This window comes from Saccostrea cucullata, unplaced genomic scaffold (assembly GCF_032062105.1).
Source record: "Saccostrea cucullata isolate Sc308-1 unplaced genomic scaffold, CSIRO_AGI_Scuc_v1 ctg2460, whole genome shotgun sequence".
In the NCBI taxonomy this organism is placed as follows: Eukaryota; Metazoa; Mollusca; class Bivalvia; order Ostreida; family Ostreidae; genus Saccostrea; species Saccostrea cuccullata.
In genome coordinates, this window is record NW_026924535.1 from 58,648 (window position 1) to 72,194 (window position 13,547).

Sequence of the window (13,547 nt, forward strand, 5' to 3'; positions counted from 1 at the left end):
ACAGTGACCTACTTTTTACTATATTAGGTACTTATTGACTTAGAATCATCAAAACTTTGTCAGTTGATGCATCTTGGGTTTTCAGAGAATGTCGGCCAAAAACTAGGTCAGAGTGACCTATTTATGACATTTTATTGCTATATCTAAGTATCTCGTATACTTTTTGGCTTAGAATCTTGAAACTTTGTCAGTTGATGCATCTTGGGTTTTCAGAGAATGCCGCTCAAAAACTAGGTCGTAGTGACCTACTTGTGACATTTAATGGCTATATTTAAGTATCTCAAGTACTTTTTTTGCTTAGAATCTTCAAACTTTGTCAGTTGATGCATCTTGGGTTTTCACAGAATGTCGACCAAAAACTAGGTCACAGTGACCTACTTTTGAATATCTCGGGTACTTATTGTCTTAGAATTATCAAACTTTGTCAGTTGATGCATCTTTGGTTTTCAAAGAATGTCGTTCAAAAACTAGGTCATGGTGACCTACTTCTGACATTTTATGGCTACAATTAAGTATCTTTGGTACTTAATTGTCTGGAATCGTTAAACTTTATCAGTTGATCATGCATTTTGGTTTTTCGAAGATTGTTGACCTAAAAGTAGGTCACAGTGACCTACTTTTTACTATATCAGGTACTTATTGGCTTAGAATCATCTAAACTTTGTCAGTTGATGCATCATGAGTTTTCAGAGAATGACATTCAAAAACTAGGTCATAGTGACCTACTTGTGACTTTTTATGTCTATATTTAAGTATCCCAGGTACTTTTTTGCTTAGAATCTCCAAACTTTGTCAGTTGACGCATCTTGGGTTTTCAGAGAATGCCTTTTAAAAACTAGGTCATAGTGACCTACTTGTGACATTTTATGGCTATATTTAAGTATCTTGGGTACTCTTTGGTTTAGAATCTTCAAACTCTGTCAGTTGATGCATCTTGGGTTTTGGGATAATGTCGACCAAAAAGTAGGTCATGATGACTTACTTTTGAATATCTAAGGTACTTATTGGCTTAGAATTATCAAACTTTGGCCATGATGACCTACTTTTAACATTTTATGGCTATATTTAAGTATCTCGGGTACTTTTTGGCTTAGAATCTTCAATCTCTGTCAGTTGATGCATCTTGGGTCATAGGATACTTAGCGTTAGAGGCTTCAAATAGAAGTGATAGATTGTACAATTTATCAGAAGCAATTCAAGGCCCTTGGGTCTCTTGTATTTTTTTTTAAACTAATAAGCAATGTTTGAATGAGATGATTGTTAATGAATTTCAAAAAAAGTATTTACTTCAGATAATATGCATATGAATATTGATTACTTAAAAATATTTGGATGCAACATTGTAGTGTTGTCAAATCGGTAGAAAATCAAAATCGATTAATCGGTAGCATCGGTTGACCCTTACCAACTGATCATCGGCCAATAATCGAATCGGTTACCCTTTGCATAAAATAGGCATTAGATTTTAAATAATTTAGAATTTTATTGTTAAATAATGTAAGTTAAGGTGCATTGTACAGATCGAAATTCTAAAAACAGTATATATGCAGTTTGATAAACAATTTCAGCAATACAGATTTTTGCATGATTAGGAGTTACTTGACCTGGAGAAAGTAAGCATTGACAGATCAGGCTTTAAATTACATGATCATCTAAAATGTATATGGAATTAATTTTTTAACTGTTATAAGACATTTAATATTGCAAATCCTCATAATTCCGAATGAAATGACAATTAGTGAATTCCCCCAAATACTGAAAACTAATATATTTCATTTATACAAGTACAGATGTACTTTAGTTTCTTCACTTTAGAAATACAAATATCATTATCTTTTGATTTATTTTAAACAAATTTTAAGTAAAAAAGACATGTGCTGAAATATACCGATTAATCGATTGTTCAAATCTCCAATCGATTGTCTAAAATCGACAGCCTTTCCGACCGATCATCGATTATAAATCGATCATCATGACAACACTACAACATTGATCAGTTACATATAGGATTAATCCCATATTTGAATATCTATGGGAGTAAATGTCCCACATATCATGTCCTATGGGATTTATCCCATATTTGACAATTCATGGGAGAAAATATCCCATTTGTTAGAGTCCATGGGATTTATCCCATTTGAACAAGTTTGTGGGAGAAAAAATCCTAATTGGAGAAAAAATCCCATCTGAGAATTTTTCTCCCATCTGACATTTTTTCTCCCATGGGAGAATGGTGGGATAGTTGGTGGGACTGAAAATCCCACCATTCTCCCATGGGATTCTGATATTTAGGACTTCATATCTTTTAAAGCAGAGATGTCTATGAGTTCAACATGAGAATATGTGATACTGCTAAGAAATCCCACCAGGTACTGTAAATTTTTTTTGGACATGACAATTAGAAATGGTAGTAAAAAGTCCGGACTATGTCGTGTCCGGAGTTAAATGTCGCACTGTTATAGAAAAGTCATCAGTTTTTAAACAGAAACTATCATCGAGCAACTAAAACATGTTTTATAAACGTCTTTCATGTAATTGATAAAAGCATTCAAATTGTGTTGCCCGACAAATTGTCGTTTTTGTGTGTTATTAAAACATTCAAAAAAATATTGAAGATCTATGCACAGGGTCACAAATTTAATTTCTAGATATTAGGTAATTGTATGTTTATAGAAAATAACATGCCTTGGAAAGGAACTGTAATGAAGAGGCACAAGTCAGAGGAGGACATGCTGAAAAACGTGAAAATGGAAATTACTACATAAATTTGGTAAGTGTCCGATGGAAACGTTAAAGTTAAATCGTTTGTCATAAAGCTTAGTTTTTTGTTTGCATTTATCATCTATATTTAGTAAAAAAAATCCAATTATTAAACAGATATGACAGATCTGTGGTGTCCTCCTTTTCATGTTCACTGATAATCATAAGAATGGACGTTACCATTGGTAACTGATAAAGCGTCGTCAATAAATTTTAAAGTCATATCGAAGGCCACAACGAGTGTATTTTTTGATCATGTAGAAGTTTAAATTCTACTGTATATGATAATAGAAACAGACAAGCTAATAAAGATGCACAATAAGTAACTTATTGATTTTCAACACTTTATTGGGAGACCTAGCTTGGAGATAATGAAAATATATTCAAATTACGTGATATTCAAGTTAAATTAATTTGCATTTGGTGTTTTTATTAAACAACGAAAATATATAGTTCTCGTATTCAAAATGTTTCATAGTAATACCTGTCTGATGCATTTAAACATATCTTTCTGCGACCAACTTGGCTTGCAAGAAATTCTACTCGAGCAGCCGTGATTTGCATTATGTCATTAATGAGTTCCCTCCTGTACTGAATGGTGACATTTTCCACTGTCTCCGATGTTATAGCGACACTGACGACTCCTCTGTTAATTTTTATTGAGAAACAAAAAGAAATTATTGCATATTTGCCTGATTTGTGCTCTTTTAAGTTTTTTTTATATAAAATACAACAGGCCCAAAACCTTTAACAGTCACCCAGTTTTAATACAGCGCTGAAAAATTAAAGGTCAGATAGAAGTATAAAACAAAGTTAACTTATAGATTATGTTAGGCTGACCAAGAATTTCAAAAATGTAGAGGGAAAATAAACTGCTTATTTTAATACGCAAGAACCCAGTGATATTTTTGGAGTAGTACTAGTTTTTCCCAAGATTTACAGAGATGATCATGAAATCAGTGGTAAATATACAAATACCAAAGACACTTGCCTAGTGTGTAAAGTATTCAATATACACAGATATGTTTTCTTACTTTTCTAATGCTACAATAAAGTACACAAGGAGAGGGTTAGTTGTACACTTAGATATTTGCCACTTGTCACTAATAACCTGGCATTCTGTGATCAGTTAATCAGTTTGACAAAGTATAAAACCATCTTGGGCATTCTCCTGCCATCTATACTCTCAATGAATTTATGCTAATAAATAATAATTTGTCAGCAACCAGGATACCTCATTAAACCCATTAATTAAATAACATTAATCAAGTTACAATGAAGTAAATACAAGGATTTTGATTAACAAATTTAAAGAAAGGGGGGTTAACTTTCTGTTGCTCCACTTTTTACAATTTTGTATTTCATTTGCTTCCCAGCTATATAGGAGCAGTTTTTTTTAAATATATAGTACTTTTTCACTTGAAAATAGTTCTGTTCTAAAAATTTAGAATCTAGAATTCTTGACCCTGTGGTCATGAATTTCCCAATTTTTGTAGAGGGTTCAATGCCTATAACACTTAATGTCCAGTAGTATGAAAATGATTTTCCAAAATAACAATTTTTTTATACAATTCAAATTAGTTGAAATTGAATCAATGGTCTAAGAAAGAAAGAAGCTGAATATGTTTAAAATTATTAATGTTAGCGCACAACGATAGACGAAAACAGATAACGAATATTGATTTGAGGTTTTTTCGTCTATCAAAGTCTACATATGAACAAATTTGGAACTAAATTTAAACTTAACAGAAGTGTTCCTTCCTGTTTAAAAATTGGGGAGGGGGGTCAATCAAAACAGAAAATAATGTTTTTATTAAATAAACTGTATATAAAATACACTAGTAATTAATAATTTACGAGGGAAAATTATTCATCTGGTAAAATATTGATAAAATTGTAAATCTTTTGAATATCTCATAAATGTAGAAAATAAAGTCCTCATAAACAATTTCAATAATGAAACATTAAGGATATAAAGTTTGCCTTAAGCAATTGTAGTCATTGATATTTACTCCTACATATAGGGTACATCAAGTAATGATCTCTATGAAACTTACTTGCTGTTTAAAGAGGATATAGAAACAGGAAATATACATGATGTGTCTTTTGTACATGTCAAATCAGTAGGGTACAGAAAGTATGGTTTCCCCTACAATAATGACGAAATTATATAAAATATTAACAGACATAATAAAAAAAATTAAAAGTATTTCTGATTTCAAGTAAGATAATATAAACTTACATTTGTCTATTTGATTAACTGTTTACAATAAATGTCTCTTATATATTAATTGCTGACTTCAAATTATTTTCTTAATGTTTTCGTACCAGTGTTTAACACTTCAAACTTACAGACATTGCTGATTCTTGACGTAATATGTTTTCTGGAAGAGAAAGATCCTTATGATCTTCACATATCATGAATTTCTAATCAAAGCATACTATGTTCATGATATTTAAATGTAATATTATATTGAGTATAAACATAATAACTCTAACAAATCAACATAAAACAATTCTAATCTCAGTAATGAAAAATGCATTAATTTTATTTCTGTTTCCAATGCTATTTCTGATATTTCACTTTGGAAGAATTAGTCAGCATTTATTTTAAAACAAGTAAAGCAGCATAAATAATCTAAATTATTTTATTTTAGCTGTTTTATATTCTAAAACAAACTTTCCTTGTTAAGTAGCATCTCAGTGTCAGAATTATCAGAAATTAATTAATGATTACTTCCCTTGCTTGAGCTACGGACCTTTAACTTCTATCCGGAAGCACACCAAATTCACGGTGTTTCTCCTGTTTAAAATAATTTTTAATAACATTTCACACCTGTTCTGCTTTTTTTAAATGACCATACTAAAACTGCAAAATTTGAATAATAATCTCGATGTATGTCAATCAAACCTAAACTTTTCAGAAAAGCGTGGTCAGAATCGCATAGTCAGAATCGCATATCAAAATGTCTCTTTATAATTTATAATCTCTTTGGAAAGCGATAGTTACCCTTGATCATCTTCAGCATTTACACAAATGATATGATAGCCAATGTCATCGTCTGACGGTGACCATGTGATTGTTGTTGACACAGCGTTAGCACTGATGTGGGAGGCGTCATTTATTCCTGTATGATTTACGTATCTCCAGTTATGTCGTAGAAAGTCAAATCTTACTATATTCCTACAATGAAATGCATTGTACATATAAAACGTTGTCCTACGCTACAATTGGAAACCTTTAACGAAATAGAAATTATTGTTTACTGTCCAGCTCATATGTGTTTATAAAGTTTTCATTCAGCATTTTGATTAAAAAATGTTATTCATGAATGAATATTCATGCACATAAGCTAAAACTACTAGAGTAGAAAGTAGAATAAAACTTGATTTTAAGATTTGTATTTTTAATCTGTTTTGATAAATAACTTCATTTACAAAGTTAATAAGTAAACATTTAAGCAGTTTAAGATTATGATTGCTTGAAGAATATTTCAATGAAACTTTTAGTTGAAAATAAAATTTGAGGATAATTTCTCTCAAAGTTTGAGAAAGGGTGACCTTAGTACAAAAACGTTTACTATGAAACATACGGAGAAAACGAACAATTTTCAAGATCAAAAGTCCATAAAACAATACAAAGTAAGAGCAGAGCAAACACGGACCTCCAAAACATCAGAGGTGAGATCACGTGCCATGGAGGAGAACGAGATTCCCACTGTCCCTATCTCCTATCTAGCGAAACCATAACCAGGGGAACGGGGCTGGTAAAATCAGCAACAAAAGAGCAGTTTGTCTCAATTGCAGGAATGATGAATACCTTCAGACTTTTTTCAAAGTCGGAGGTTCCCCAGATTTAACCGACTTAATTCGAAGTAAACACTGTTTGTCTGTTCTTCATCATCTAATGATATTCGTATATTTGTATATACATTGTACATGCATGTACTTGTTTTTGTCAAAGAAGATTAACAGACAAACAGAAATCTATTCACTGCATTACGCGGGTGACATGTTAGATTTGAAAGTAAGAGAAGCGACTGTAAACGAGGCAAAAACTGGTGTAAGGATATCCTTCATTTATATTTTCTCAACTTTATCCTCTTTCGCATTTAAAAGTGGCTTGTTATCCATGTTAAAGTTCAAAAAAGTTTTTTTTTTTGTTATAAGACAGAAATTCTCCAGGAAAAAAATCCGGAAATGTTACCTTCCAGGTGCAGCTTTGGCGTAGACCTTGATTTGTACATCACCTCCACAATAAACAGTGTATCCATGTGATGGAGTGGGTGGTATGAATTCTGGAGGATCCGTTCTTCCAGTAATGTTGATAATCATCTACAGGAAGATAGGCTTAAATTTTGTATCAAAATATTCCAGAATTTTTTCATTCCATTAAATATATCCTCCTAGTGTAAAAATCGAGTGTTGTTCATTAAATGTACCTTTACAACAACTCCTGACAATGAGTAACCGTATGAATTCTGAAGGCTGTCTTTCCCTGAACTCATTGTGTGAAGCAAAATAGGATGCCTGTTGTAATCTTCTAATGTTATTGCAACAGGAAATGTATCCCCTTCATGAAAATAGCTTGGATCGACTGTGATATTCACAACACATTTCTGTGAAAAAATAACACAAAGTAGTCATTTTTCATGTCAACTATTCAGTGCTAAGAGACACTGAATTTCTCTATGAAGAACAATCATATGCACTTGTGCTTTAAAAAAGACACCAGTTTCTTCATATTTTTATAACTACCGATGAATAAATTGCTTCAGTTTGAAAGAAATAAACATTTTACAAATAGGAAATATTTATTTAAAAATGAATGAAATAGGTTTTACGAATTATATTTTCGTGAATCGTGTCAATACATTGAGAGAAGAGGCCCTTTTTATCGACTTCAGCAGTTATTTAATTTTTGTGATTTTTATTGATTAACACAGAAATAGTGAAGACATATTTTTCCACCCTCATAATTCTAACGGTTCAAAGTAAAAAACTGCATTTATTTTCATTTGATATAGTTTAAATTTACCAATTAGTGCAAAAAATGTTTCGGTCGCCATATTATTTAAGGTGGGGGACATGAATAAACATATGTTTATGTCGACAGAAAAAAAATCGTACATTTGTTGAAATTAGTATTATAAAAATTATATAAAAACTTCTTCAAATTCATAATTCTGATGCTGAAAGTTCCACATAACTTCTACTTATCAGATATTTATAAATTGTGTTTATCTGGGAAACTATTCAAACTGCATTAGAAGTGCAAAACAGAAAATGCCTAAGAAGGAGTTATCGCCCTTTTCAACATTTTTTGAAGATTGAATAATTGATTAAATGAAGAAAATATACATTTTTTAAATTCTTTAATTTAACAATATTTATTATTACAACTATTGAGAAGCATTCTTCCACAAGATATTGTTCTATTTGGTATAATTTTAAATTAATAACAGTTTTCGCAAAAACCTATGACATCATGGGAGGTTGGAAAGACATGAAGTGTCATCAGAATGTATTTGTTCTTGTATATATAAAGAATAAAGAAAAAATCATCAACAGTGTTCAATCAATAATCCAGCCGAGTCACTAACTTGTCATTTTTATGTATAAAACATTCAAATGAATCTAAATGGTTTTTAAATGAAGTATTTCTTAAACTGGTTTCAGTCGTCAGGTAGGGATTATGATTATTCAAGCTCCGTTTCATGATTCTCATTCAATGATTAGGTTCTGTTCTGTTTCTAAACTATGTATTTGTACATTAATAGATCAATTCGCATTTTTTATACAATTTGATCGATGCAGTTGCTAAGAAAACAATATATATGTATTTTAAATCACAGTTGAAACTGTACATACCCTTCGATCAACAAAGAGGAAACCCCTTTTCATTAACGTTGACATAAATGGTCCAATCTCGAATGCCTCGACAAACCTTGATTCTCTACACAGAACTAAATCACCATCTTCATCAACTGATTCGATGTGGATTTTGTAATTCTTTCCTCGCTCTAAACTAAAATATCAACAGCATCATCAACATCATTATCGTCAACCATGTATTTATCCAAGATGACGCATGTAAAAGAGATAAAGGACATTAAGTCGTTTCCTATGTAGTTCTGAATCGAGAATCATAAATATTATAAAGGAAAAATTAAGAAATGGAAATTGTAAGGAAAAGAAGTATTCATATTAGTACCGATGCTTGCCAATTACATGTGGGGATGTTCTGGAAAGTTGATTTGTTTTTGTTTTTGCTTTTTTTTTTTTTTTTGGTTAAATTTTGTAATAATGAAGGGGTGAGGAAAACGATCGGGGATCGATCTCAAACTATACAGATCACGAACCCCTGAATATTCCGGTGGGATCAGGTGTCTGAGACGAGTAACCATTCCCTGTCGACGGTCAAACCCGCTGCAAGCCCTATGTACATGTATTAATCAGGTAAACGGGATACCTCTTGTCCAAAATTAGTATTAATTGTGAAATCAGTCAAAATATGGCTTAATGATGGTTTATGTTTACTTTCAAAGTCATTATAACGATAACATATTTACCAAATGCTGAATTTAAACAATGTTGTTGAAATCCTCGTAACATCAAATATTTACATTTTAATGTCTTTGTCCGAGATAAAATTACAGAGAGTTAATGTACTTTATTTCTTCATAAAATGCACTGGTTCATCGATAGGAGCGGTGAGGAATAATCACGTGCGGGCGGGACAAATGTAAAGACAGACAAGGGGTTTCGAGCACGTGGATCGACGGAATCAAGAGCATGTGAATATAAGGAACAACTGTCTATTTTTTTTTTTATTTCATGTGAAAAATCGATTAGCTTGTGTGATAATTTCATGCATAAAGGCCTTCGGCATTCATGCAAATTATCACGCATGCCAATCGATTGATCACATCATGAAATTAAAAAAAAAATAGTTATTCATTAAATATACGTGTTGATTCACATTGATATATACTCTGTACATATCTTTATCTTATATGTACTTACTTTATAAGCAGTCGGTGTACAAAATATATGATATATACAAATTTTAAGTGTGCTTCCTTGGCGCAATTCAGGTAAAAGTCTCTCTTCATACCTGTACAAAGGTTTCACTAGAACCCTAGGACTTCTGTTGGCTTTGCCTGTGTCACTTCTTACTTGAGGGTACGATTTAACTTGAAGATGAATTGTAGATATCTCTGGCAGTAATGTCAGACTGGTATCAATCGTGTCAGAAAACCTGTAAAATAATTCATCAAGTCAAATGCTGACTGATGTACGAGTACTTACTGCTTGGCAATTATTTACACTCTGAATTGTCGACGGATTTTTCCGTTACTTCCCAATCATGACAATGAGCACACGGCGGGTTTGACCGGTCGGCAGGGGATGCTCACTCCTCCATGACATCTGGCCCCCCTCTGATGTTTTGGAGGTCAGTGCTTGCTTTGCTCCTATTTGTATTGTTAAATGGACTTTTGAACTTGAATAAGGTTCGTTATCTTTGTATATTTCAATTCAAAAATCTACATTTTATAAAAAAGAGAAAAAGGTAATTCTTTTTTAAAAAAAGAATTGAAATACAGCGCTGATAAACAGTAAAAAAAATAATAACCTACTCCGAACTACTTATTAAATTTTGTTGCAATGAAATATAAAGGTAGATTCTATTATATCTTGATATTGAAGCCAATTGTAATACATTTATATAACAATATTTTCTGTGTTTTGACACACGATTCACATTCGGATTCAATTATTGAACATAATATTCAAAATAGGGCGTGCAAAATGAACATGTTGAAGATAAAGACCAATGACCAATCAAAAACAAAACTAAAAACCACAAAATATCAATCTGTGAACATGGCTTTAAAACAAGGACCACCGGAAATCCCAGACGTGGGATCAGGTGCCTCGGAGGAGTGAGCATCCGTAATGAGCCCAATGTATAGATCAGGTAGGCCTAGTCGACACATTCCGTAATAAAGATTTGATTTAACTATTGGTATGAAACACATAAGTAAACAATAAACATTATCATGTAGACTTTTCCATAGCAAAAATTAATTCAAAATTAATGACACACACACATGTAATTATAATACTGTAGAAGTACTTTTTTCCGCGTGGTATTAATTTACGCTATGTCTGCGGACACAAACTTTCCGCGGAAATATGTCCTAGCGTACTTAATATAAATGTATGGCATATAGTGACAGTCTAAGAAATCCGCGTAATTTTCTACCCGCGGATTAAACAGAAATTTAGATTCCGCGAAATTATGACCCCGTGGAAAAAAGTACGTCTATAGTAGCTTGAAATACGTAAGACACAATACGATCCAAGGATAAGTTGCATTTTACAAACAAGGTCATTATTACGACCATAGAAAAAAACTTAATTAAATCAATAAAATCCTTGCAATATAAACTCATAAAAAGAACAAAATCTTACATAATATCCACGTATCTTATATCTGTATACTGCGTTGTTGATATTTCAAATGAGAACTCAGTTCCATCTAATTCCCATTCCTCTTTTTCGCTTACAGCGAGCATGACATCTTTTTCAGTGCGCCTTATCACATTATTTTTATCAAGATCCACTCGCTGATAATGAGCATATTGCATTTCTATTGTCCATTTTCCAAATATTGCAGGATTGCTGCTATTGTTTATGACTTGTTTTTTAATGTCCGTTATATTCGATCCCACATCTAGAGTTGTGCACATCCGACATGGACCTTTTCCTGTCCTCCATCCATTAAGAAAGAAAGCTTTGACCTGAAAACATTTAAAATTTTCAATATCGACCTTAAAGTTACACGTGCATCTATATTAAAAAATATTTTCATTACTTCTTGATGAATATGATAACAACATGAATAAAGTGGTTTTGTCAGTCCAAGTAGTGTTTTTTAAAAGTAGCTCAATCTCCAAGGTCAAGGTCAAAGGGTCAAAGTTGTTGCTATCCAATGAAAGGTCTTGTCACACATAATACTATTGTGAAGTAAGAAAGTCCTCCATGTAGCTCCAATCGTTTTAAAGTTATGGCCAAAGTAAAAGCTGGGAATTTTGGTGTAAAAGTGTGTCAACCTCCAAGGTCAAGAAAAAGACGTCAAATTTGGTGATACCCAAAGAAAGGTCTTGTCACAAGGAATACACCTGTGAAATATAAAAGAAATAGCTCCACCCAGTCAAAAGTTACGGACAAGGTTAAAGTTTTTGAAGACAAACAGAAAGACAGACAGCTAGACAGACAGACGGACGGACACGACAAAAACAATATAGCCCCCCAATCTTCGTTTACGGGGGCATAAAAATATATATTAATCAATTCTTGGTGAATATGATAACAACATGAATAAAGTGATTTTGAAAGCATACGTCGCTTATTTCTCACCTTTATATGACCGGGAGACCCTTTGGTAATATAGGCACTGATGCTTCCACCATAAAGTGCAGACACATGCTGAACCAAGACACCCATCGTAAGAACAGAGAACGCTAGCTTCATTCTGAGGATTATCTAGTACCTATACGTAAACATTTAAAGTCTTACAGATATTTTTTAATCAGAATAAAATTGTATGCATAAAATATATAGCATACTGACACATTTTATAACACTCAAAATGAAGTTTGTCGCTCTCTCAGTCTGTTATAATTATTGTAAATATTAAATCTATCACTGATTCTTAAGGATATTTTTTTATATAAAAGATTTTTCATATATGATATAATAATTTAATTTTAGTTGTAACACGTAATTTGATTGGATAAAAAAATGTTTTATATTGTATATACGTTGTTTTATTATACCTCATTATAATTATTTTACACAACGCGTTACCTGATTGGTTCTAGATTATCACGTGACCGGGCCATAAAACTTCATATTTCCCGGTCGTCGGCATGCTTTTCATCATATTCCACCTCTTCGGATACCTAATGTATTTTCCCGCAATATAGTTATCGTTCGTTAAAAGAAAACTCCCGAGAGTAGTCAACGTCACAATAGACTGGTTTACGTCACAAATTGCTGATTAGAAATGAGTAACTTTGACGTTAAAAATGAAAGTGAATTTAAGAGCGGAGCCGAATCTGAAAGTTTATTTTCATTTCAAAGTGTTTGCTTGTTTCGGTATAATAAACAATTCATTGCATGAATGTTCGGGAAACTTGAATACTTATTCAGCCAAGAAAAATCATATTCCCCGAGGGCCGCATACTAAAAACAGATAAGTTGACGTTTTAGGGATTTCAACAACAAAAAAAGTCATCATTTCGTAAATTCTAAAATTAGTATAATTATGATCTTAGCAAATACTATCTTTAATTTGGTTGTCTTTTGTCTTACATATTTTTTTATACAATTGTAAGTTCTTTGTTTACTACGTAATTTTCCGTCTATCTGACCAATATGTAGGCTTACGGTCGGTGTGACCGGTCAACAGGGGACGCTTACTCCTCCTAGGCAACTGAACCCACCTCAGAAATTCCCGTGGTCCGTGTGTTATGCACTTCTTACAGATCTGTATGTATGGAGTTTTCCCGTGGTCCGTGTGTTATGCACTGTTTACAGATCTGTGTGTATGGAGTTTTCCCGTGGTCCGTGTGTTATGCACTGTTTACAGATCTGTTTGTATGGAGTTTTTCCGTGGTCCGTGTGTTCTACACTGTTTACAGATCTTTTCCCGTGGTCTGTGTGTTATGCACTGTTTACATATCTGTATGTATGGATTTTTCCCGTGGTCCGTGTGT

At 32.5% G+C, this 13,547-nt stretch overlaps 1 protein-coding gene across 1 annotated transcript in view; it reads right to left on the reverse strand.

Annotated features, from left to right (window-relative positions):
- LOC134266665 (uncharacterized) overlaps window positions 1-13,547 on the reverse strand; it is a 45,146-nt gene that overhangs the window by 26,304 nt on the left and 5,295 nt on the right. The window contains exons 2-13 of the mRNA XM_062748879.1: window positions 12,187-12,319; window positions 11,239-11,567; window positions 9,878-10,021; window positions 8,632-8,788; window positions 7,203-7,379; window positions 6,968-7,095; window positions 5,771-5,944; window positions 5,520-5,563; window positions 5,113-5,144; window positions 4,818-4,909; window positions 3,245-3,406; window positions 2,686-2,732 (exon numbers count right to left, since the gene is read on the reverse strand). Coding sequence (XP_062604863.1) covers window positions 2,686-2,732; window positions 3,245-3,406; window positions 4,818-4,909; window positions 5,113-5,144; window positions 5,520-5,563; window positions 5,771-5,944; window positions 6,968-7,095; window positions 7,203-7,379; window positions 8,632-8,788; window positions 9,878-10,021; window positions 11,239-11,567; window positions 12,187-12,300 — 1,600 coding nt within the window. The 5' untranslated portion in view covers window positions 12,301-12,319. The remainder of the gene's footprint in view (window positions 1-2,685; window positions 2,733-3,244; window positions 3,407-4,817; window positions 4,910-5,112; window positions 5,145-5,519; window positions 5,564-5,770; window positions 5,945-6,967; window positions 7,096-7,202; window positions 7,380-8,631; window positions 8,789-9,877; window positions 10,022-11,238; window positions 11,568-12,186; window positions 12,320-13,547) is intronic.